This window comes from Bipolaris oryzae (genome assembly GCF_000523455.1).
Source record: "Bipolaris oryzae ATCC 44560 unplaced genomic scaffold scaffold_23, whole genome shotgun sequence".
NCBI lineage: Eukaryota > Fungi > Ascomycota > Dothideomycetes > Pleosporales > Pleosporaceae > Bipolaris > Bipolaris oryzae.
In genome coordinates this window covers 195,169-217,798 of record NW_006911299.1, presented here as the reverse complement: position 1 = coordinate 217,798, position 22,630 = coordinate 195,169, and the positions used below count along the sequence as shown (strand labels likewise).

Sequence of the window (22,630 nt, the reverse complement as noted above, 5' to 3'; positions counted from 1 at the left end):
GTTTGATGGGCGAAGGGCGTTCGCAGACGTCGACGATATGGTGACGGGCGCCACCCGATAGGTAGTGTGCACGACAGTAGGCCCGCCATCTGCATCTGATAAACTCCGCGCCCTTTCGGCCTGTCGCCTGCGCCGGTTCGGCCGGCGGGCCAATCAGCGGCCGAGCGCGGGGCTGGCCCATGACGCGCCAAAAGCTTGCAGCTCCGATAATTCACTTTTGTTGCGTCAAAGCGTCCCCTCGCCATCGTCACCACTCGTAGGCCGCCATCACCGCACGAGACGATGCCCTTCACGCCCCTCGCCTGCTCCTGGCATCTCCAATCCTCCCCCAGTGCGGCTTCCGGCTAACACGTCCCCTCTGCTGGGACAAGCACGCACTCCGCCACTCGCCTACCTCTCTATCCCATCAACAATTACTTGCTTATCAATTTCCATACTCAACACCGGCCCGCCACCTTCATCACCACCAACACCACAATGGCTGCGGCCACAGCGAGAGCCCACGAGGCCGACGCCAGCCCGGCCACTGAAGTCTCGCTGGGCCAAAAGATGCTTTCTGCTGTATCCGGCAGTCTGCTCACTTCGTTGCTAGGTATGTCCTCTTTGCCTGCCTGCACATTCGGGTACTCCTCTCGCAAGCATCCCTTCTAACTCTGCCAGTAACACCCCTCGATGTCGTCCGCGTGCGACTGCAATCACAAGAGGCCGCCCCGAGCACTGCCTTCTCACGACCCAGCGGAGCCACTGGCCCATCACTAACACAGTTTCGCGATCTACCCCCCAACCTCGGCATATCGGCATGTTGTCGAGAAGTCTTTTGGGTCAACAACAAAGCACCCTTCTGCGTAGCCGGACCCACAATGGCACCCATCAATCCCGCCGACTTGCACTGCGCCGTAGAAGAGGTAGAGCGGAGAACCATCAACAGCACATGGGACGGCCTGCGCAAGATTGCGCAGAACGAGGGGCCCCGCACACTCTGGCGGGGACTGTCTCCGACTCTGGTCATGACAGTTCCAGCAAACGTCATCTACTTTGCCGGATACGATTGGCTACGCACAGCCAGTGCATCACCGTTGCGCCAGAACATAGCCGATCCCTATATACCCCTCGTCGCTGGAGCCACCGCCCGCGTCCTTGCCGCCATCGCCGTCAGTCCGATTGAAATGTTTCGAACAAGAATGCAGGCCGCAAACCATCCGGCAACTGCCGCTGGACACTTTCGCGAGACATTGGACGGCCTCAGGAACATGGTTGCCAGCCAAGGTGTCTTCAGCCTCTGGAGAGGACTCACTTTGACCCTTTGGCGCGACGTGCCCTTTTCCGCCATTTACTGGTGGGGTTATGAGACTACGAGGAACACTCTGACAGACCAAAGAGGAAGGAGAGCTGCAAGGGAAGACGGGTTCGAGTTCCGCATGGGCCGAGGCGAAGAAAGAGTACGAAGAAGAAGCCGATCAAGAAGCCAAGAAAACCACCGCGATACCCTGGTGGATAGCTTTGTCGCAGGTGCTGCCTCGGGAGCAGTTGCCGCCTTTGTAACAACACCTTTTGACGTGGGAAAGACACGGCAGCAAGTCGTGCGCCATATGGGAGACAGTGCACGCGACGCCGCTAGAGCACGCCCAGAGGACCAGTCAATACCACGCTTCCTAATGCACATCTATCGCGAACAAGGCATGCCTGGCCTGTTCAAGGGCTGGGCTGCTCGTTGTCTGAAAATCGCCCCGGCCTGTGCCATCATGATCAGCTGTTACGAGTTCAGTAAGAAGATCGCCCTCGACATGAATGAGCGACGAGAACAAGAATCCCGACATGCTTGAGCTTCAGGATGTGTCATTGTCTATATTCTTTTATGGCTCGTGTAATTACTTGTACGCGTTGTGTATGATACTTTTCTTATAGCGGCGCATTGGGCATGGTGAAAAAAAACCCACTCACGGTTGCATAATCGGCGTTGACTGCAAAGGTGGGCGACTTTGATTGTAAAAGGATTGGAAAAGTTCTTCCTCAGCCTGTCTTGGACATGCTTATTGTATTATGAAATAGTCAATTAGTAATCAAAACTTATGTTAAATTGGCTGCGTAGTGTCGTCTCTCTTCTTCAACCCCTCCAAGAACGCTAGAAACGCTTGCTGGCACTCTTCGGCCGCTGTCACATAAATCTCATGCCCAGGTTTGAATATCGGCACCAACTGACTTCCCGGAATTGTATCTCTGAGAGCCTCCATATCCTGGGCCTTAACAGCCGCACTCTGTGTCGGACTGAGTATCAGTGTCGGTACCTTAATCTTATCAAGCCACGGCCTCGCGTCCAGCTTAGACAAGAACTCCGCATACTGTGCCAGCCCTTCACCATCACTAACTTCCACTTGTCCCAGATACCAAGGTAAATATACACTGTCTGAAATGGGAATCGTGCCTGGTACTTGCGCCAGTGCTTCCGTCCACCCACGTGTCCCCAGCTGCCGACACGCCGTAGGCCAATCCTTGTGACCGAAAGCAAACATCTGCAGCGCCGCCGGGGGCAGATACGTGGGCGATGAGCATACAGTCAGACTGAGCAGCCGCTCTGGATGCCTTGCTGCGAGTATCTCACCCAGCATCCCTGACGTTGATTCTCCCAGAAAATGCACTTTTTGCAATCCAAGTTGATCGAGCGTATCTATTATCTCCCCAATAATCGTGTCGACATTGTATTCGTAGTCTCCATCTCCTTCTGCCTTACCATTCTCAGCAGTTCCGTTTTCAGTTGATGTGACTGTTTGCTTCTGGCCAGGATAACTAGAGTACCCGTGTCCCCGCAGATCTCGTCTTACAACACGGTAGTGGCGGGATAGCGCTGGGATCCAGTGGTACCAAAATGCGGAGTGGCGGCCAAATCCGTGCTGGATTAATACTGTTTCGTGGGGCTTCCAGGGGTCGGTAAAGTCGTTGAGGATGTAGTGGGACTTTTGGCCGTTGGGATGGAGGATGTAGGTTCGACCTGAGGAGTGCTCGGGTGGCATTTTTTTTGCTGCTGATGTTTTTGGTAATTTATCAGCACAGAGTTGAAGCCAGGATTATTAGATAGGGAGAACAGGTAGTCTGGTGTTTTGAATCAATGTTCCGCTGGATACCTAAAGGAATTAGATGAGAAAGCCCAGAGGGACTTTGAAATAAATATGTTTAGAGCATTTCATAAGCAGCTGCTCACGCGATTACATAATTGCCATATACACACTGGGTCAGACTAGAGGATTACTGAGTTCCTGCTACGACTGTGTGGGGCTGGGGCAATGCGGGGGAAACCGAGGGGAAGGGGCATCATACATATCTACCCCACGCGCGGACCAATGCAGCGTTGCGATACACTCGCAGAGGGGTAAAAAGTGGCTCCGTTGAAGCCGAGTAACCGAGAAAAAAATCTGGATAGAATTTGTTTGACGTCGAAAAAAAAGGACAGTCTCTCAATTTGAAATAGTCAAAATCATCAAAAGCATCTTCTACCATGTCTGTTTTGGGTATTTTTGAAAATGTTTGGGCAAGTCCCTTGTATCTGAAGGTCACCTTGGTCATTATTATACCGATACTCTTTCTCTTAGCTATATACTTCATTATTGTCCCAAATTCCATCAAGGTACAAATATGCTCATGATACACACTTTACAACGAAGACTAATCAGTGACAACAATAGGACCCACGACGCCGCCATCTCCCCCCAGGACCCAAAGGTCTTCCCTTTATCGGATCACTCCTCGATCTCGCAGACAACGATTCCATACGCCACACGGTGAGTGCATGGCGCGCACAGTATGGCGACATCTATTACACAAAAATCGGAGGCACCGATTACATATGGCTATCATCACCCAAAGTAGTCAAAGACCTCATGGACCGAAAATCTGGCATCTATTCCTCGCGCCCGCCCTCGCCCTTGGCCCAGGATGTTGCATCCGCAGATCGCCGTCAACTCTTCATGTCCTACGGCCCACGCTGGCGCAGTGTCCGCAAGCACAGCCACGCCTTGCTCAACCTATCAACCAGCACAAACTACCAGGTGATACAGGATTTTGAAAGCAAAGTCTTACTCAAAGAACTACTCCAGGACCCCAACGACTTCATGGACATCAACCGCCGCTACTCCGCCAGCGTCATCATGCGAGTAACATACGGCTACCGGATCCCCAACTGGAACGACCCCCTCATCAAGCGCATCTACAGCGTACTCGGCCGCTTCACTGAGATGACATCCCCAGGCACATGGGCTATCGAGTCTTTCCCGTCCCTAACATGGGTCCCGCAGGCACTCATGGGAAACTGGCGATCCTACGGCCAGCGCGTCTTCGAACAAGACAGCGCTGTATACGTTGACCTGTGGAACAGACTCAAGAAAGAAACTGATGCCGGGATAGCCAAGGACTGCTTCACAAAGACTTTCTACCTTAATGATCCAGCCAAAGCGGGTATCGATGATCTCGCTGCTGCATATACCTGCGGCGGCCTCATCGAAGCAGGCTCTGAAACCACGGGAACGACGCTGAATAACTTTATGCTTTCTATGGTGTTGTTCCCCGAGGTACAGAAACGGGCACAAGAGGAGTTGGATCGCGTGGTTGGTAGTGAGAGGTTGCCGCAGTGGGAAGACGAAGCCAATCTCCCATATGTACGGAGTGTGATTAAGGAGGTGCTCAGGTGGAGGCCTGTGAATAAGTTTGGGATGCCACATGCGACTAGTGAGGACGATTGGTATGAGGGCATGTTTATCCCCAAGGGGAGTGTTGTGGTGTTGAATTGGTGGTAAGTCTATCTTCTCGCCCCCCCCCCCCCATTCGAAACTACGTTGGAGTCGTTTGTTCTTCTATATTGCTACGGAAACTGATGCAAACTATTCGAATAGGGCTATACACTACAATCCCGAGCTATGGTCTAATCCAAGCGCTTTCGACCCTTCGCGCTACCTCAATCACACCGCGTCCGCAGCACACTACATGAACGCCGCCGACCCCTCTGAACGAGACCACTTCTCTTATGGCGCGGGCAGACGCGCATGCCCCGGTGTTCACGTTGCTGAGCGCTCTCTCTTCATCAACGTGTCCCGCGTTCTCTGGGGTTTCAATCTGTTGAAGAAAAAAGGCAAAGACGGCAAAGAAGTTCCCGTCAATGCGAATATGGAGCAAGGCTTCTTCAGCGTGCCCCAGCAGTTCGAATGCGATATTCGGCCCCGGAGTGAGAAGCATGCTAGTATTATGAGGGAGGAAAGTAGGAGGGCGGAAGAGAAAGAATTGGATATTTGAAATGAAGAAATTATGGGTGTTTCTTTCCTTTTTGATTACGAGAACGGTTTTCATAGTTGATTTATTTATTTTTCATATCTACAACGAAATCATGGCTATTTAATACCCATTCCTCTTTGGTGGCTCCTTGTATCCCTCATTCCAGAACTTATGGCTTTCGAGGCCAATCCACCGCTGACTCTCGTTCACAAAATCAACAGGCTGTCTGAAATAGATATTTTCCTGAGATAACTCTACCGCTTGTCCCGTCAATTTGTCGTCCTTCAAAAACGCATCAATAGCCTTGAGCACGGTCGAAAGCGGCGTAACGTGCTCTTTTGGCCAGCGCGCCGCTACTTCCGGGGGACAAAGGTTTGTCGGGATGAACGCCGGACAAATGGCATTGACGGTAATGTTTTCGTTGATGAAATTTGGGGCGGAAGCCCGGACGAAGCCTACGACACCGTATTTGCTGGCTGTGTACTGGGGGCATTGTGGCATGAAGCTATATTTCTTCTCGTTAGCCCAGCTCCATGACCATGTCCCGTCTTTTTTTTCCTCTTGAACAGACATTGCGAAATTGGAAGAATAAACACTTACTACAACCCCACCGCACTGCTCGTGGCAACAAAATATCCCTTTCCCCCACCCGCCTCCTTACTCCTTCTTACATAATATTTGAACAGCCAAAGCCCCTGTATGACAGCCTCAAGATTCACATCCATAGTCTTCGTATTCAACTTCTTAACCAGTCCCTCTTCATCCACCTCTTCCTTGTCCATGCCTTCATAAACATTCTGTCGATCGTCGATTCCAGCATTGGCATGGCAGAAATCGAGGCGGTTACCGCCCCATTCGTAGGCGCGCTTGAAGAGCTGCGCTTGCGATTTGTAGGATGATACATCTGTCTGGTGGAAGAGGGCGTCTGCGCCCAGGGCTGAAGCGACGCGTTGACCGGAGGTGGGATTTAGGTCAGCGATAACAACTTTGTAGCCTAAGGAGTGCAAGTGGGTTGCTGTTGCTTCACCAATGCCTGAGCCGGCGCCTGTTACGATGGCTACGGGTTTGGACATGGTTGCTTTTGGGAATGGGTTGTGTGGGGTTTTCTGGTGTGATGTTGGTGGATCTAGAGATACAGTATGCACAAAGGTATTGACCCCACGGAGTCTATGTTCTGGACTTGAGAAAAGGCAACGCGAGCGACGAAAAGTTCACGCAAGAGAAGATTCTGTACTGATTCTGTTTCCAGTGAGAAGAAGGGATTTGTGGGGTAACAAGTGCCGCTGCGACAATTGATCCAGAGGTGTCACGTCAAAGGCCCACATCCGACGTCGCATCTTTGCCGGACCCATAAGTTCTCCAGTTGTGCAAGTCGCTGTGGTTTCTGGGCGCAGACATGGTGATGGAGTGACCCCACATGCGACTTGCTAGAATTGTCGTGGGGTAGGTTGAGATACCCCTCACTGAACTACTTGAAACGTGCGGGGTGAAAGAGGTCGGGACGCAATCGTGTGGGACACCTCGGAAAGCATTTTGCGTAGTATAGTACTATGGGTATTACTTTTTAGAAATGGTGCTTCTCTATTATTGTAGTTATGCCGCATCATGCTTCTCATCATCTTACTTTACTGTAAATTTTTGGGCACGTGCTAGGCATTTTCCAGTACTACTGTGTGAATGATTAGACTACAGATCTATTTCTGTAAGTCAAATTCAAGAAGATGTGTTCAATAACGTTTTTTTTCTATCTGATAAGGTGGTAGGTATGCAATTTCGTTGATTTTGGCTTGACGCCTTTTTGCGATTCCCAAATCTCCGTGTAGCGTTCGCTCACTATCAAGACATTCAACTCGGTATGCTCATTTGCCTATTAATTCTACTTGGCCTCACCGTAATGTTTGATCCATGGCCTCTCATTCACTTTCCCGCCAGAAATATATCCCACGCTCCACTCAGTTCATCCAAATCCACCTTTTGTTCTCTTATCAATTTCTCCAATTTATTTTCCTTACAACCACCCTCGCCGTAACATCTTTCCAAACCATCATCCCACGTTGCATTTGCCTTTCCACTCGCAAACACTACAAAGTCTTCTGCAAACCTCCTAGCTGTTTCCTTCGCCTCATCATCCATATAATCATTAAAGTTCTGGAACAAGAATGCCGCATCCAGCAAATGCGTACTCTTTCCCTTGAACATCCCATCCCAAGGATTTCCTTGATTGAATCTATATGTCCAGGTCCTCCCCTTAAATGCGCGAGCATAGTGTTGCGCAGGTGCATGATATGCAATGTCTGTAGCCAGGTCGATGATATAATCTTTGGCTTCCTCGTCGGGAGTCGAAGGATTTACGCCGTATGTAGAAAGGACAATTTGAGCCGCCGGCGCAGACAGAGAGCGAGAAAAAGAGGAAGTGAGAGCCGACGCGATATTTGGGAAGAGAGAGGATAGACCCATGAAGAAAAAGACGTTGCCGTCGTGTGCGCAGGAGCCGATCAAAAGTTCTTCGCAAAATGTATCGTTTAAAGGTGAGAGGTTGTTGTTTCGCAAGTCCGTGAACGTCGGGGTTTGAGGAAGAATATTGTTGTCCTGGAAAGGTATGAGAGGAACAGTCATGGGAGTTTTTTCGACAAGCTCTTCCGAGCTGATGTTGAGAAGGCGGTTGATTCTTTCCTGCGTTGAAGTGCCTTCAAGCCCCAGAGCTTTTGTAATGCTGTCATAAGATGCTTCTGCGGCAGAGGCAGACATTGGCTTAAGCATGAGCGGTGTCCCGGACATGCTGATCGCACGCTTGAAGAGTGGCTCTCTAGCACTCAGCTGATGCAATACCGACACTAAATTCACATCAGTATGCGATCCCTCACGAAGCCATTTACTCAAGAGAAAACCAAACGAGCCGGCATCAGACTCACCAGCACCAGCACTCTCTCCAAGCACCGTCACATTGTCCTTATCCCCTCCAAATCCCCCAATGAATTTCTTCACCCATCTCAGTGCACATTGCTGATCCCTCAAGCTATTATTTCCAGGATATCCCGCTCTTCTCAATTCTTCACTGGTCAAGTTGCCCAGTATGCCCAAGCGAAAATTGATGTTGACTGCGACAATAGGCATTTTCATTTCCACAGACATTTTAACCAGTTGACAGGGGTCATATTGCGGCCAGTGTGACCCACCCATGATGAAGCCGCCACCATGAATGAACACCATGACTGGCAATCCTCCAGATACAAGAGTGTCAGCAGGAACAGTCACGTTCAAATTCAAGCACTCTGTGCCTGACATGGGAAGATCTGGACCGCCGCCAATATCACACTGTATCAACGTGGACTGCTCAAAAGCGCAACCATCCATTGCAGGTGCGCGGGGTCTGTTGAGCCGGAACATTAGCCTTGCAAGTACTCAACATACAATCTGTACAAATAGTAGCGTTAAGAAAGAGGAGAAGCGAAGCCCAACGTACCCAAACTCCGTCGCATCCACCATTTCAGAGCCATATCCAGTAACCAGCTCAGGAGCCGCCATCTGATTTCTCAAGAAAGCATACTTGATACCTCGATACTGCACCACGCCATCCTCCCTCCACCCCTTAAACGAACCAAATGGCGTACTGCAGCTCATGTTTTATTTGAGCAAAAATAAAAATGTCTCAACGAACAACCTTGAATACGCCCGGAGATTCAATCAATCGGAAAGGAACAAAGTTGAGTAAACAAAAATAATCTCAATCCCAGTCTTCCCATCTCAACCTGTTTATATTTCCCCCTTTTCTTCAAAAAAATTAGCATCACTCCTGTCTTATCTATGTATACCCACAAATATACCCTACCCTCGCTTCTCTACATGGCCAGAAAAAAGCATCACAGCACATATCAAGCTTCATCATTCGAAAAGCTCAGACCCTCATCCTTCAGGATCTAGATCCAAGTGGGTACTAGGCGGTGCTCAGCCTCGCTCACATGTCAGGGGGGCCAGAGTACTTGCTTGAATTTTGCTGAATGGCATGATTTTTCTTTCTTTCACGGTTGCCTAATTGCAGAATAAAGGAAGTAGCTAGAATTGGCAGGTGAAGGGGTGAAGTATGGACTCGGGGTTGATAAGCAAGATCCACTTGAGCTCGCTGAGCCACTTTAAGTTGCGTAAGTTCAGTATTGGCAGTAAGTATGAGGGAGAGAAGGGCGTAGCATTCCAATTGCCTTCATTCCATTTCCACGAATATCAGCATATCAATTCCTCAGATTTGCAACCGTAGCTTGCGGGGAAGAAAAAAAATGCCACTTCTTGAATTCGAACATCTCTACTATATACAGCTTCCTCCCCCAGCTCAAAACTTCGCGTCAACACTCTTCACAAGCTCCCCACCCAACCTCCTAACCTCATGCACAATCGCCTCTTTATTCACCCTAATCTCAACCTTATCCTTCTTCCCTACCGGCACACTATTCCACCCAACTTTAATCTTCCAACTCCTCTGACCGGTAACAACCGGATTCCAGAGTCCCACAATCTTATCTAGACTCTCCGGATCCCAGAACCACAGCACCGCGTCGCCGTAGACTTCTGAGAGTTCTTCGGCGAATAGCTGGGGTAGGGGAGTTGGTGCGGGTAAGGGACTTGATGACTTTTGGAGGTCAAGGTTCTTGAATTGGGTGGTGGGTTTGCGGGATTTGGATGATTTGAGGCTGTGTTTTGAGGAGATGGAAATGATGATGTCGAATTCTGATATGCTGGGGACGAAGAGGAACTCTGGGCTTAGAGTATCGTACGCTTTGGACGCATCCTTGTTGTTGCTGATATGCTTTAAGAAGCCATCTTCGTCTGCGCGAACAGCCTGTGTGGCTGCTTTGGCCAGAGCCGTCAAACGTGAAGCAACTACCTTTTCTGGCTCTGCTTTATCTGTCCAAGTGGTGCCTTCTTCGTCGAGGTTTGTGGCTGCGAAAAGTACGACGCGATTCATGGCAGGATCGATACGTCGCCATGCCTCGAAGCGTGTTCGTAAGCGGTCGAGATCTTCTAACCTCATGCCCTTCAGAGATGTGTCTTCAAGATTGGCGGGATTGGCGGAGAAAGATGTTGAAAAATCTACAATTAAGGGGACATGACGCCAGTCCCATCGACTAATCCACGATAAGGTCCGTAAGAAACCCGTTGTTGCTGTTGATGGCACAGGCCATGGTTGTGGCTGTAGGAACGTCCGTATAACAAGAAGTTCAATGAGCTCGGGCGAAAAGTGCGGTGCGAGCAGATGCGACGCGAACCACTTCTTTGTCAATCGTATCGCTGGCGAAAGTGCCAAGAATCTGGTGCAAAGCGTTTGTAGTGCTTGCGAATGTTGAGGTGATTGGATGAACTCGCGCTTGTACAGTGCCAGAGAAGCAGCAGCAGACTCTCGCGATTGAGTGTCCAATGATTTGTCCTTGATTTGGCGTTCGAATAGCGTAGGCTCACGATCATGGTAGATACGAATGCGGAATGTGAAGCCCGTAGCAACTGTTACATCCAAGAATGCCTGGTTTTGAGCCGGCTGTGAGGGATTTTCCATACCAATACGCGCAACATAGCCAGACTCCAATTTATGTAGAAGCTCAGCCATTCGGAGGAGGAAAGCAATCTTAGTCCGCTGAATGGCGCACAAGTCATCCGGCCAGCGTCCAGAACCTTCAAATTGCAATACGATTGATGCTGGAGCGTGGCCCACAGTGGGAACGTCAACAGATGCATACCGTAGTTGCGGATCGGCAGCTCTCAGATGGCGAAGTTGAAGCGGTAGCTCTTCCAAGTCCCGAATGTCCTTTTCCATGGCACTAAACGCGTTCATAATGGGAAGAAAGGGCGCGGTCCCAGACTGTCCCTGCATACGGCCTGCCGATACAAGGTGGCCGAATGCATCAATTGTGAACCTGGCTTGCTCAGATACCTGTGAACCATGGTGTCTGCCAAGTATGTAGAGAACAAGTTGCTCCATGACAGATGCTGATGTATCCTTGACCGTCCAAACAACACTCTCCAGAATACTTCCGTCTTTGAAGCGCCTGAGCTCAGCCTTTTCGCCCCAGAACTTGCGGAAGACAGCAGCCTCTTGTTTGTTTTCTGCTGGAGGTCCATGATCCACAGTACGAGTGGCGTTGGCAGGATCTGTTTCGAAGTTGATGAGGATGCTCTTGCTCTGCCTTTCCTGAGGGCGCCTTGAAGATATCGACCAGCTTTCCTCCTCGGGCATAGTGAACGATATGGCGGTGATACGGTCGGTCAGCGCATGGGTCAGGGTGCTATGTATTTTTCGACATGTTTCGCGAAGCTGCAAATCGTATTCTTCACTTCCAGCTTCGAGACCGAGCGAGGCAAGGGGAATCTCGAGTGTTGCATCGTAACGGTACTTGAGCAGTTCAGTCTTCAGAATGAAGGCTGCATCAAACTGATCAGATACAGAATCGCTCAACATGTCAACAGTAGCCTTTGCTTCTAATTGCAGACGCTTGTACGACCAGGGTGTCATCTTGAATAACACATTCTGTCCTCGCGGTCCGTCAAAGACGACGGGAGCGGTCTCTGCCTTGGGGATAGTGATGTTGGATGCTTGGAAGATGAATGGCTTCTTCGTCAGATCCCCACGCGACAGAAACTGCAGCGTCGACTTGAATAGTTGGTAGCTGCTGAAACTTGAAGAGACTGATTGAGCACCTGTTCCAGCATTTGGCTGAAGCAGAATAGCCATAATGGCAGCCCACTCGAATTTTCCGAACCCTCCTTTGCGAATCTGACTGCCAAATCCGCGTTGCTTCAACCAAATGCGCCCCAAAATGCATGCATCCTTGAAAGCCTCAGCCTTCGAGGCTGTGCCGTGCAAGAGCTTAAGGTATGCTGTGATGTTTGCATCAGATTGCAGGCTGCTGTTGTAGAAAGGTGTCGCTGTGAGAGTTTTGCTTGAATTTTCGTCTTCGCTACCTTTAGGCCGCACGCAATTGGAGGTCGGGAGAAGCTTGTTCTGGGCAAAAGTGTGTTCTGGGAGCGCCACAAGCACGTTGATCTGGCATTTTGAGCTAGAAAAATCGTCCGCATCGCCATTGCCGCTCGGTCGCACGACAAGAACAGGCTGAAGCTGGTTCCCATTCAAGCTATCAAAGAACAAATCAAATTTGTGCTCTTTTGAGGCCTTGATTCCTGCCGCCAAGCAGGCCAGATAGTATGCGCGCTTATAGAAGTATCGGTGGTTCAGATAGTCCTTGTCTTGGAACAGACTCTTCGGCATGGTCACGACAAGATCAATCGCAAATCTCTCTTCGACTCGAGTCGCGGTTTTGAGGGGGTAGCTACCGGTTGCGTTTACGCTTGCAGGCCGTTCGTATTGCAGTTTGTACAAAGCATCTTTCGGTGGGCGAGGGCTTGGGAAGGGAGTCACAACGCCAGCCGATTTGAGCACCTTTTCGGCCTCGACAATCTGTAGTATTTTAGTATTGGCTGATGGTGTATACAACGATCCTGGCTTACTGGAAGTGGGTCACGGCTAGGAATCTGCTCGATTATAGTCTTGAGGGTTCGCATTGCATTCTCAGCAGATGCCTCCTTCTTGCCGTACTTGAGTTTGACCTGTTCAAGCAGCTCGTCTACCTGAAGCTTGAAAATGTTCGACTTGAAGGACTCCACAGTGTAGACGCCGTCCTGAAGACTGGGTGCTGGCCGCTTGGGCGGCTTTGGTGCGCTCGTGGCTTTGGCGGTTGTGGTCTGCTTCTGGCTTTCCTGAACATTCTCTTCAGCTTCGGAGCTTTCTTCCTCGTCTTTGCTCATGTTTTCATTTTCATCGTCGTCATTGTCGCCATCCTCCATCTCTTGCGCGCCGTCCATGGACATGTCGTCGCTCTCATCGTGCCCATCTTCAGCGTCGCTTCCATTCGAATTCGCACCGCTGTTGGTTTCGTCAAAGTCGGCAAAGCTACCTTCGCTCTCTGCTTCCGAGTCGCTATGCTCGAGCTTTCTTCGTTTAATTGCGGGCGGTGCCATTTTCGCGTGGTGGAGATTGTCGCATGCGACGCGAAATTTCTCTGGAACTTTTCCCGCGGGAGTGCCTTATCGATAAGCAGGGATGCAGCATGTCATGCTTGGGTGCTAGGGTCATGACAGCTCATGCACGTCTCTTTATGTATGACCCCCTCACCCAGACTCGGTGAGGGGAACAGCTTGCCGCGATATAAACTTCAGTTTTGTTTCCTTGAGTAGTCATCACGGCACTCTACTATATTCATGTAATACTATTCCTTCTGTATGAATACGCCGGCCAGACCATACACTCTTCACTGCCTTCTATCTTTGTATCACTACCCACGGTGCCTTTCCTAACAAAACTTATCCGCATTTGCGGTCCATTCTTCTTCACCAGATATACGCGTAGTAACACACCAAGCAGAGCTTTCAGCATGGCCTGGCGAAGCTCTGGTGACACTAATGAGGCTCTCGTCACCAATCTTGCGAGCAACAAGCTCATCAAGTCTGACAGAGTCAAGGATGCAATGTTAAAGGTAGGAAGACTCAACACCACAGGTAAGGTGGCATTCGATGAAGATACATAGGTTGATCGCGCGCACTATGCCCCATCCTCGCCCTACGAAGACTCGCCCCAACCCATCGGCCACCGTGCGACCATCTCTGCCCCGCACATGCATGCCTCGGCCTGCGAATCGCTCCTCGACTATCTCAAACCGGGATCCAAGGTCTTGGATGTCGGCTCAGGCTCAGGCTACCTAACCGCAGTCCTTGCCAACCTTGTCGTGCCCAACGGAACGGTAATTGGGATTGATCACATTCAGCCCTTGAACGATCTGGCAATAGCCAACATGTCCAAATCGGACCAAGGCCGGAGGATGTTGGAGTCGGGACAGGTCAAGTTTGTTACTGGGGACGGACGAAAAGGTTGGGCCGAGGGTGCACCATACGACGCTATCCATGTTGGCGCTGCGGCTGCTGAGCACCATCAGGTCCTGACCGACCAGCTCAAAGCACCAGGGCGCCTGTTCGTGCCCGTTGCAGAGGGCTGGGCGCAGCATATCTGGGTAATTGACAAGCGAGCGGACGGAAGCCTCGAGCGCCAGAAGTTATATGGTGTGCAGTACGTGCCCTTGACGGATGCGCCTGCGTAAGTTGGAAGTTTCAATAACAAATCGGAGCGGACAGAGGCTTGAGTCTGCACATGCAGGTTTTGTGGACCACCCTACGATCAATCCATTTGTACCATTACTGTGTTACCAATCCCTCAAACAATTCGTCTCTTCGCTTTCGCACCTCGTCAAGTTTGACCTCTAACTTGCCAACCTCTTTCCTTGCAGCCTCTTTATCAGCAGGCAACCCAGCAAACTCTGCAACCTCCCTCTCTATGCCCTCTACCTTCTCTCGAAGCCCATCCAGGGCTTTTTGTTGCTCCAACATGTCATTTATAGCTTCTGCAGATGCAATGTTCTTGGAACCTGGTGTCATGCTGCGTGACTGTGATGACTGGAGGGACGACAGCTTGTCTTCGTATTCTCGTATCTTGGTGCGAAGGTGCTTGACTTGACGTGTTTGCTCAGTAGTCTGGCGTTGGAGATTCGCGGGGGTTGTGAAAGCGGGATTTGTTTGGAGCTCGTGCAGTTGTGTCCGAAGTAGGGATTGTTGCTTGTCGACGTAACCTTGCAGCGTCGCGATGTGTGCGAGCTGGTTGGTGAGATTCTGTGAGGTAGTTGTATTGTAGATGAGAGCGTGCGCGATCGACTCGGGGTTCGCAGTGGGTGTATTAAGAGTGACTGCTGTTGACCCCAATGCATCAAGCGCCTGCTCGCCCTCGGGCGTGAGACTGGCTCTCAGCCTAGACAATATACGCTCGTCGTCGTCATTCCTTTGGACCTACCGTTGTGAGCAGCGTACTCAGGGCATGGTAGCTGACGCGGACCTGTAGTTCTCATACCTCATCCAGCTCGCGGAGCGCCTCTCTCTCTACTCGTTCGAATACAGCTCTCTCTTCGTCAGCCCTTTCGTTTGCTACTGACAACTCACGCAGCACCTTGAGTGTTTCGTCATTGCGCTCAAATGTCGGTACCGTGCGCCCGGCATACTTGTACGACAGCCACGAGTCAATCTGCGCCCAGTCCTGGGCTTGCGCGCGTTGCTGGCGCGCCTTTGAGGGCGAGAAGAGGTCCGAAGGTGTAAGCGAGTCCATGACTGTATACACAACGTGGTGCGGCTTGTGTTGGAGGTGCTGAGTGTGTTCTGGCTGTGTTGGACTAAACCCCCTGGTGAGCACTCACAACTCCAGGGTGGGGCTAGGGTGAGCATGTACTACGTAGCAGTCGTGGTGCACAAAGTGGATGCACCGAGACTCCGAAAGGCGGACAGAGACTCGGAGAAACTGACTGTTTGCATTATCGATAACCTTATTTTCCAAGTGCCGAAGTCGGAGCTAATCGGCTTTTGGTATAATCTCTTTGGTGACTGGACTCATTACCCCATACATATCTGATTTGCCTTCTGTCGTCGAGTTTTGCACAACTTTCTCATTCTCCTCGCCACACTCAAAAATGTCGCCGATGTTACTCGAAAACGACGTCGAAGTCGGAGAGAGTCTTCCGCCGTCAACCGAGCACGTGCGTATACCTTTCGGTACCCAATGCTGCTCTTTGGTCTAACACGTGATAGGCAGTGAGTGTTTCGCTGCCAACATGGCGGGCAAATGTAGGTTATGAGGAAGGTGAAGAATGGGTTCTCAGCAAGATGAAGACGGGGTATCCGAGGTACGTGGTGGCGAGACACACAGCAATCGTATAACTGACCGCAGACAGATTCTTCATTCACAAAAGCATACAAGCATTTGTGGCAGCAATTGCCGAGAAACACGGACGTGAGAATGAGAGTGCCATGTTGTTTCCAACACATTCCACTGCATCGAGATGCCAAGAGTTCATTCTTCAGCAAGTGCCCGATCTGGATGCATCGCAAGTCAGGATTCTCGACTTCTTACCAACGGGCGAAAAGGCAAGATCAAAAGAATTCGACGTAATCTCTCCTAGAGTATCTGCCGTGCTTTTCCCAAAAGATCGCTTCAGCACAGCAAAGGCTTTCTGGCAACATTCTGGTGACGGTGTATCAAGTCGGAGAGCAGAGTTCTGCGCCCAATTGTTCAAAGAAGGTACCCTAGTAGAAGCTTCAACGCTCAACAAGCCACCGAGGGCACCCAAAGGTCCCCGGCGGTACCAAAAGAACACGTCAGTCGACCTCGCTCCTTCGGCTGATTCTGCAAATGGCAACGGAGAAGTGCAAGATCCAACTCGGTTTGTAGAAGAGCGGTTCGGACGCAACCTGGACCTCTCCAAGACTAAGAAAGCCAAGCTGGCAGTTCGAAGACGTATCGCGGGTTCCCTCACCGCAGATGTTGAACTGGCTGAAGCGATCAGCCTAGATCAAGATGCTGTAAGGACTAGACCAGTCGCAGGTTTTTCAGAAGACGACGTCTATCTGTATCCGACTGGAATGAGTGCAATCTTCAACTCTCATCGAAACCTACTAAGGGCAAAAGGCTCCAGAAAAGCCATTGTGTACGGATTTCCTTACATTGACACACTCAAGATTACTGAAAAGTTCGGCCCTGGTTCTCAATTTTACGGCTTTGGCTCCTCGGAAGAACTAGACGATCTGGAACGGCGATTGGAGGGCGGCGAGAGGTTTCTAGCTCTGTTCACAGAATTTCCCGGAAATCCACTTTTGACGTCGCCTGATCTTGAGCGGATACGCAAGTTGGCCGACAAGTATGATTTCTGCGTTGTTGTAGATGAGACAATTGGAAACTTCATCAATGTCAATGTATTGCAGTTTGCAGACGTTGTAGTCAGCAGTTTGACCAAAGTCTTTAGTGGGGACTGTAATGTCATGGGCGGAGGGTTAGTACAGATAAACTCCCGTTTACAACGAGTATCAACTGACATGTCACAGCCTTGTGCTCAACCCAAAGGCGAAAAACTACTCTCTCCTCAAACGCACCTGGGAAGAAGACTACGAAGACAATCACTGGGCTGAAGACAGCATTTTCCTCGAGCGCAACAGCCGAGATTTCGTCTCGAGAATCGACCGTATCAACGCCAACGCAGAGGCAATTTGCGATGTGCTGAGCTCACATCCGCGTGGTAAGTTTTGTCGTGTTCGACTGTGTTCCATCTGAGTCGCTCTAACGTCAAGCAACGTAGTTAAACAAGTAAACTATCCCAAAACATCGCCTTCGCGCCCCTACTACGATAGATGCCGGAATCCCACTGGCGGCTACGGCGGTCTGCTCTCTGCAACATTCCACATCAGAGCCGACGCCATTGCCTTTTTCGACAATCTCGATACTGTTAAAGGACCCAGCCTGGGCACAAATTTTACGCTTAGCTCGCCATATGTGATTCTTGCACATTATGGGGAGTTGGATTGGGTAAGTGTTCTGAATCTCAGTGAAGTATGTCGGATTCGCTGCTAACAAGTTTGCCATAGTGTGCCAAATGGGGTGTGGAAGCAGATCTTATTCGTTTCAGTGTGGGATTGGAGGAAACGAGTAAGTTGGTGGATACGTTCAAGAAGGCGCTGGCAGCTTTGCCGGCGCAGGCAGCTGGAGAGACGAAACAGTAAGGTTGGTAGTCATGGTAAGTGACGAGTAGATAGCCAATCAAATTTTGTAGCTTTTCGTAATATCTTGATTGGTAGAATGACTAGCAATGGGTGATCTAGCTCGTACTTGGTCTTTGTTTTCCGTGCTTATTCAGAGGTGGAACGAGGAGGCGGAAAAGGAGATTGCGTTGCGATGTTCTTGTGCATACGGGGCCTATCATGAGTGGGGTATTGCTTTGTCAGATGGATGCTAGCTCTCTACACACATGGTATCGAGCTGTGAAGACATGGTCTGCAGATACGCTGGCGCGCGGAAAACTGAACCTCGATGAATGTCAGAGTCGGATGCATTTTTCCTGGCAGCAAGTAACGCTATGCAAGACATTTACGGGGACGGACTGAAAGTGTCGGTACAAGAGTGGGGGTTCGGCGTTCATTTGTAATGACGGGTGGATGCCTTATCGTGGGACTAGTTGCAAGGTGTCAGATACGTAGTTGGGCCGTCTCAGCTGCCATGGGACCGATGACTTCTTGGGCAGCCGCATGGCACTAGGACGGGTAGAACATGATGTAACACGGTAATGATACTGTCGACGCTGCAGCGCGCCTTGGTGTCGGTGAAGCTGGTGGTCAATAAGCAGTATGTATGGGTGTACGTGAGGAGGTAGTGTGACGCTCGCGCGCTCGTCACGGCGATGGCATGTGGTGTTGAGTGGGCTTGGTGGTAATGGGCTAGTCGCTCGGGGATGGTGGTAAGTAGATACATAAGTAGACAAGGTGAATGGGCCATGGAGGTCGGAGCAAAGGAGCGCGCCTATCGTAATCGTAGGGTGCTCGTGTGTACTACTTAGTGTAGGGAACCTGGGAAGCTTGGAGATCGGTGTAAATTGAGCCCGCTGCTGTGATCCGACTCATGGCCAGCTCGGCTCGAGTCGTCGTCCAAGTCAGGCCCGGGGCACTGGCCCCGCTGTTTTGCGGCGTCGATGCTGGTCGACGCTGGTGGCTGACTTGACGTGGTGGTTGTGTTTTGGGGGGGGAGGCCACAAGAGGCGCGCCACGGGCATGCAGCCTCTCTTGGCACTGCCATTGGTGCCGCCCGGCAGTCTCCGCGCGGCTGCCGTTGCGACTGTCGTCCCAGACTCACAACCGGCCATGCGTCTTCAAACATCCAAGTACACTACACTACTTACACAGGCCACTACTCACATCCACTTATCCACACATCCACATCCACACCCACACCCACACATGTACCCACATGCTCATACACACATATGCACACAGACACAGACACATGCCACGCCCAGGCGCTCTGGCGACGTCAGATCCTGGGCCCTCAGCTGGATGCGGTGGGGTCGCCAGAAGACGATGGACCCCAAGCATGCGAAACAGGGCATTTGCAGTGCAGCCCAACATCCACCACGCATCCGGACATGGTGGGTGCAAGGGACCGCGGGCTGCCCTGGATACATAAATTCCCATGTACTGGGAGAAGTCATATGCCCGAAGGCGTGCCGACCGCCTGCCGGTGCTAGTAACGGCACCGCTTCCGAATGACAACGGGCCGCTTGGGCGACGCACGCTCTCGGGCCACAGCTGTACCAGCAGTAGCGAGCCAAACATAGAAACCCTCTGCGCACAAACACTCGCCGTCTGGGGGGCCACGCTGGAGATAGGCAACAGGCGCCCTTTGTGGCGGTGCCAGACACCCCCCCGTATCCCAAGGCCTCGACGGCACCAGCTCTGTCCTCACACGCCATGTTCCTATCCAGGCCGTCCAGGCCGAAATCACTCGTCCACTGCTACTTTCCCTCTTGTACACCTCCGGCCCACCCGGGCCTGACGCAGAGAGATTGGACAGGCCACGCCCTCCACAAGGGCCAGACTCGACGCGGTATGGCTCTTCGTCTCGAGCGGGAAACCATAAACGCCACCAACCCTCGACATGGCACCTCAGGGCGTTCGTCAGTGCTCGCATAACTTCCCCTCCCAGTGCCGTATACAGACATATGCCAGTCGTCGACAGTGGGGGGTGCCATCCAACTCGTCTCAGCGAATGGCCGTCGAAAACAGGTTGACGCTCTGGATCATGACCACAATCTAGTCCTCACTGAGCAGGGCAAGCATGCCTGCCATCACCCCACTTGACACAATCGCGCAATACTTACTGATGTGTGGATACCCCCGGCCTACACCAGCTATTGCGGGTGCATGTTCTGTGGCTAGTCAACGGCCGGAGGACTAGCACTGTCAAAGACCGGGTTGCGCATCCTTCGAGGCTCCAATCAGTCCCCCAGCCGCAAAGCCGGGAAAAGCGCTCTGCCTCTGTTGGGCCATGAAGCTCAGATACCGTGTTCCTGTATTTCCAGGCATCCCCCATGCACCAAAGCACACCACTCGCCCATGTTCCAACATCAAGGTTTCAATGGCAATTCTGCCTTGGTGTAAATTGCCCATAAGGCTCGTATAATCCCACATAGTGAGCCCTGTCCACGCACCAAACCGTACGTCTTACCCCCTTCTGGCCCCCTTCACGTCCGATGGGGTCTGTCTGCTGTTGAACATGACCCATTGGTCTTCCAACCCACATCAACCCAAGACGACGACCATCTCACGAAGACTTAGGGACCGTGCCAACCAGCATCTGTCTGTTCAGCCACCAGAAATTCCACAAATAAGGGGGCCTTATTCGTGCCGTGCCGCAACCTTGCCAACGCCCCGCCACAATCCCATTGATTATCAGACGCCCGGTTCGCACCTACCTTCGCTAGCCTGGAATACCTCACACATTCTCGACGACACCTCACACAATCGCTTCTCTCAGCCAAATTCCCCTGCCCAGGATCGATTCTTGGACTCCACGAGCGCGCAAACTACACACTTCTCTCTCGACGAATCTCATCCAGGCTCAGACTCGACAGTCGTGCCCACGACTAGTAACCAGATAGTCCGCACGGATCATATCCTCCTAACACAAAGTCAACAAACCCCCACGTCGCCGTCAGTGTCTACATCTACCGGGCACTCGCTCCAACTTCAATCACTGGCAGACTTTGAGCAGCCGCACGACCCAATCCTCGAGTCACAAGATATGAGGTACGAAACCCCGCCGACTGTTGTGATCGAATAGCATCTCATGTACACAGCACCTTGGGCTTCATGATGCCTTCTTCGCAATATGGTATGGGCCATTACGGTTCTTCCCAAACATCCTACGCGCCTGGCTACCCACCCTCCCAACCCTATGGAGAGCCAAGGGCTTCGGCACCAGGCCCATATGGCCCACCTTACTCTTCCAGTCCAGCCCCAAATGAAAGTCAACAAAGAAGAAGCGAACAGCACGCAGTCCAACCGCCCTACCCACCTCAGCACCCTTCACTTCCGCGAAGCCCATATGAGCAACACTCATCAGATCATATGCGAGCCAACACAGCCTCTATGGGTACCAACACGCACGCCTACACTTACTCCACCTCCCATAGTACCATTCCCAATCAGCCGCTGGGGGGCAATGCCTACCCGCCGTAAGTTTGTCGAGCGCATCAAGTATGCCTTCCACTAACAGGAGATAGACCACAGCTTTACCCTCCCAGCTCCTATGCCGTCAGTGACTATCATCCATTACCGACTATGTATCCACCAAACAACACAGCACCTGCTACATACGCAACCTATGACTCGCCATCGAGCGCTCCAGTTTCTAATGCGTCAGTCCCTGCACTCTCTTCGTCGCCAAGCACGCAAGGCAACCCAGTAATGCCGCGAGTCATCAACTCACGGCCGAAACCTCAATGCTGGGAGCATGGATGCAATGGACGACAGTTTTCTACATTCAGTAATCTGCTGCGGCACCAGCGAGAAAAGTCCGGAACTGCCTCCAAAAGCACCTGCCCCCGATGCGGGGCTGAGTTTACCCGCACTACTGCAAGAAACGGACACATGGCGCATGACAAATGCAAGCCACGCAGGCCATCAGAAACAAAGGGATAGATGGGGATATTTGTCTCAACGTTCGATTTATCTAGACATTTCCAGCTTGCTGCAAGCGGCCGTGAGGCGCAAATATAGCCAGCGCAATCCCGACATTATCAGTGTCTCGAAGCGGAGATGTGTGTCAGTACGCTAACGCGCAAGGGAAGCTCCCGACGTTCTGTGAATAAGCCAGCTGGCCGAGTGAGAGGCACTCAGGAAGACAAGGCATTGGGCCTTGTACACCGCAATTCCAGCCTTGCGCGTGCGGTTTTTCTCATTGTGCATCCTCGGGTTGTGGGAGGGATTTCTTGATCTAACAGGAGCATCACCAGGCGTTATATATCAAGCGTTCAGCGACCAGCAATGCATATGGGTTTATGTTTCTTGTAACCCACAGTTTATCATCATGTTTTTTTTCTTGGTTTTCATGATATCATCTACGTGGAATTTGGAAGGGACACGATTGGAGACAAGCGGACAAGGACATGTCGAGTCTAGAATGTTTACATTGCCTCGCACAATGGCTCGCACAAGCACCAAGTTGGGTCAAATTTCTGGCATCGCGTGGCGGGGAAGACGGCCCTCGGGGAAGCAGAGTGGTGGCCGCATGTCCACTGAAAGATCGCAGCGGGAGGATTTTTTGCAGGAACCAGCAAAGCAGGAACACGGAACACTTGCTGCTTGGGGATTCTTCCCCTGCCCCCCCCCTTAGATCAACCCGGCTATTTGGTTCGTGAGAGAACACATCTACGCTGCTGACACGGTCTACCATCTCAGCCCAGGGCCCGCAAGGGAGCTTGTG

The 22,630-nt window shown here is 51.4% G+C and overlaps 11 protein-coding genes across 11 annotated transcripts; 6 read left to right on the top strand and 5 right to left on the bottom strand.

Moving 5' to 3' along the window:
• Positions 1–477: 477 nt before the first annotated feature.
• On the top strand, positions 478–1,823 carry COCMIDRAFT_87391 (uncharacterized protein; the record flags this gene model as incomplete). The annotated part of the gene is made up of 2 exons (XM_007686898.1): positions 478–592; positions 661–1,823. 2 exons carry the CDS (start codon positions 478–480, stop codon positions 1,821–1,823), a joined length of 1,278 nt encoding a protein of 425 aa, XP_007685088.1.
• A 249-nt stretch (positions 1,824–2,072) lies between these two features.
• COCMIDRAFT_87333 (uncharacterized protein) lies at positions 2,073–3,008 on the bottom strand (the record flags this gene model as incomplete). The annotated part of the gene is made up of 2 exons (XM_007686897.1): positions 2,073–2,723; positions 2,763–3,008. The coding sequence occupies 2 exons, from the start codon at positions 3,006–3,008 to the stop codon at positions 2,073–2,075; spliced, it is 897 nt and encodes a 298-aa protein (XP_007685087.1).
• Positions 3,009–3,490: 482 nt separating this feature from the next.
• COCMIDRAFT_87436 (uncharacterized protein) lies at positions 3,491–5,277 on the top strand (the record flags this gene model as incomplete). Its single annotated transcript, XM_007686896.1, has 3 exons — positions 3,491–3,619; positions 3,678–4,780; positions 4,881–5,277. 3 exons carry the CDS (start codon positions 3,491–3,493, stop codon positions 5,275–5,277), a joined length of 1,629 nt encoding a protein of 542 aa, XP_007685086.1.
• A 99-nt stretch (positions 5,278–5,376) lies between these two features.
• Positions 5,377–6,329, bottom strand: COCMIDRAFT_2721 (uncharacterized protein; the record flags this gene model as incomplete). The annotated part of the gene is made up of 2 exons (XM_007686818.1): positions 5,377–5,761; positions 5,857–6,329. The coding sequence occupies 2 exons, from the start codon at positions 6,327–6,329 to the stop codon at positions 5,377–5,379; spliced, it is 858 nt and encodes a 285-aa protein (XP_007685008.1).
• Positions 6,330–7,173: 844 nt separating this feature from the next.
• COCMIDRAFT_87292 (uncharacterized protein) lies at positions 7,174–8,877 on the bottom strand (the record flags this gene model as incomplete). The annotated part of the gene is made up of 3 exons (XM_007686895.1): positions 7,174–8,090; positions 8,169–8,626; positions 8,720–8,877. 3 exons carry the CDS (start codon positions 8,875–8,877, stop codon positions 7,174–7,176), a joined length of 1,533 nt encoding a protein of 510 aa, XP_007685085.1.
• A 703-nt stretch (positions 8,878–9,580) lies between these two features.
• Positions 9,581–13,254, bottom strand: COCMIDRAFT_23822 (uncharacterized protein; the record flags this gene model as incomplete). The annotated part of the gene is made up of 2 exons (XM_007686829.1): positions 9,581–12,694; positions 12,745–13,254. The coding sequence occupies 2 exons, from the start codon at positions 13,252–13,254 to the stop codon at positions 9,581–9,583; spliced, it is 3,624 nt and encodes a 1,207-aa protein (XP_007685019.1).
• Positions 13,255–13,667: 413 nt separating this feature from the next.
• Positions 13,668–14,387, top strand: COCMIDRAFT_87510 (uncharacterized protein; the record flags this gene model as incomplete). Its single annotated transcript, XM_007686894.1, has 2 exons — positions 13,668–13,769; positions 13,821–14,387. 2 exons carry the CDS (start codon positions 13,668–13,670, stop codon positions 14,385–14,387), a joined length of 669 nt encoding a protein of 222 aa, XP_007685084.1.
• A 94-nt stretch (positions 14,388–14,481) lies between these two features.
• On the bottom strand, positions 14,482–15,439 carry COCMIDRAFT_87441 (uncharacterized protein; the record flags this gene model as incomplete). Its single annotated transcript, XM_007686893.1, has 2 exons — positions 14,482–15,126; positions 15,188–15,439. 2 exons carry the CDS (start codon positions 15,437–15,439, stop codon positions 14,482–14,484), a joined length of 897 nt encoding a protein of 298 aa, XP_007685083.1.
• A 358-nt stretch (positions 15,440–15,797) lies between these two features.
• Positions 15,798–17,877, top strand: COCMIDRAFT_23820 (uncharacterized protein; the record flags this gene model as incomplete). Its single annotated transcript, XM_007686828.1, has 6 exons — positions 15,798–15,863; positions 15,916–16,010; positions 16,059–17,153; positions 17,206–17,396; positions 17,457–17,683; positions 17,743–17,877. 6 exons carry the CDS (start codon positions 15,798–15,800, stop codon positions 17,875–17,877), a joined length of 1,809 nt encoding a protein of 602 aa, XP_007685018.1.
• A 1,459-nt stretch (positions 17,878–19,336) lies between these two features.
• On the top strand, positions 19,337–19,960 carry COCMIDRAFT_34139 (uncharacterized protein; the record flags this gene model as incomplete). The annotated part of the gene is made up of 3 exons (XM_007686845.1): positions 19,337–19,454; positions 19,540–19,820; positions 19,862–19,960. The coding sequence occupies 3 exons, from the start codon at positions 19,337–19,339 to the stop codon at positions 19,958–19,960; spliced, it is 498 nt and encodes a 165-aa protein (XP_007685035.1).
• A 459-nt stretch (positions 19,961–20,419) lies between these two features.
• On the top strand, positions 20,420–21,846 carry COCMIDRAFT_23818 (uncharacterized protein; the record flags this gene model as incomplete). Its single annotated transcript, XM_007686827.1, has 3 exons — positions 20,420–20,952; positions 21,003–21,380; positions 21,450–21,846. 3 exons carry the CDS (start codon positions 20,420–20,422, stop codon positions 21,844–21,846), a joined length of 1,308 nt encoding a protein of 435 aa, XP_007685017.1.
• Positions 21,847–22,630: the final 784 nt, after the last annotated feature.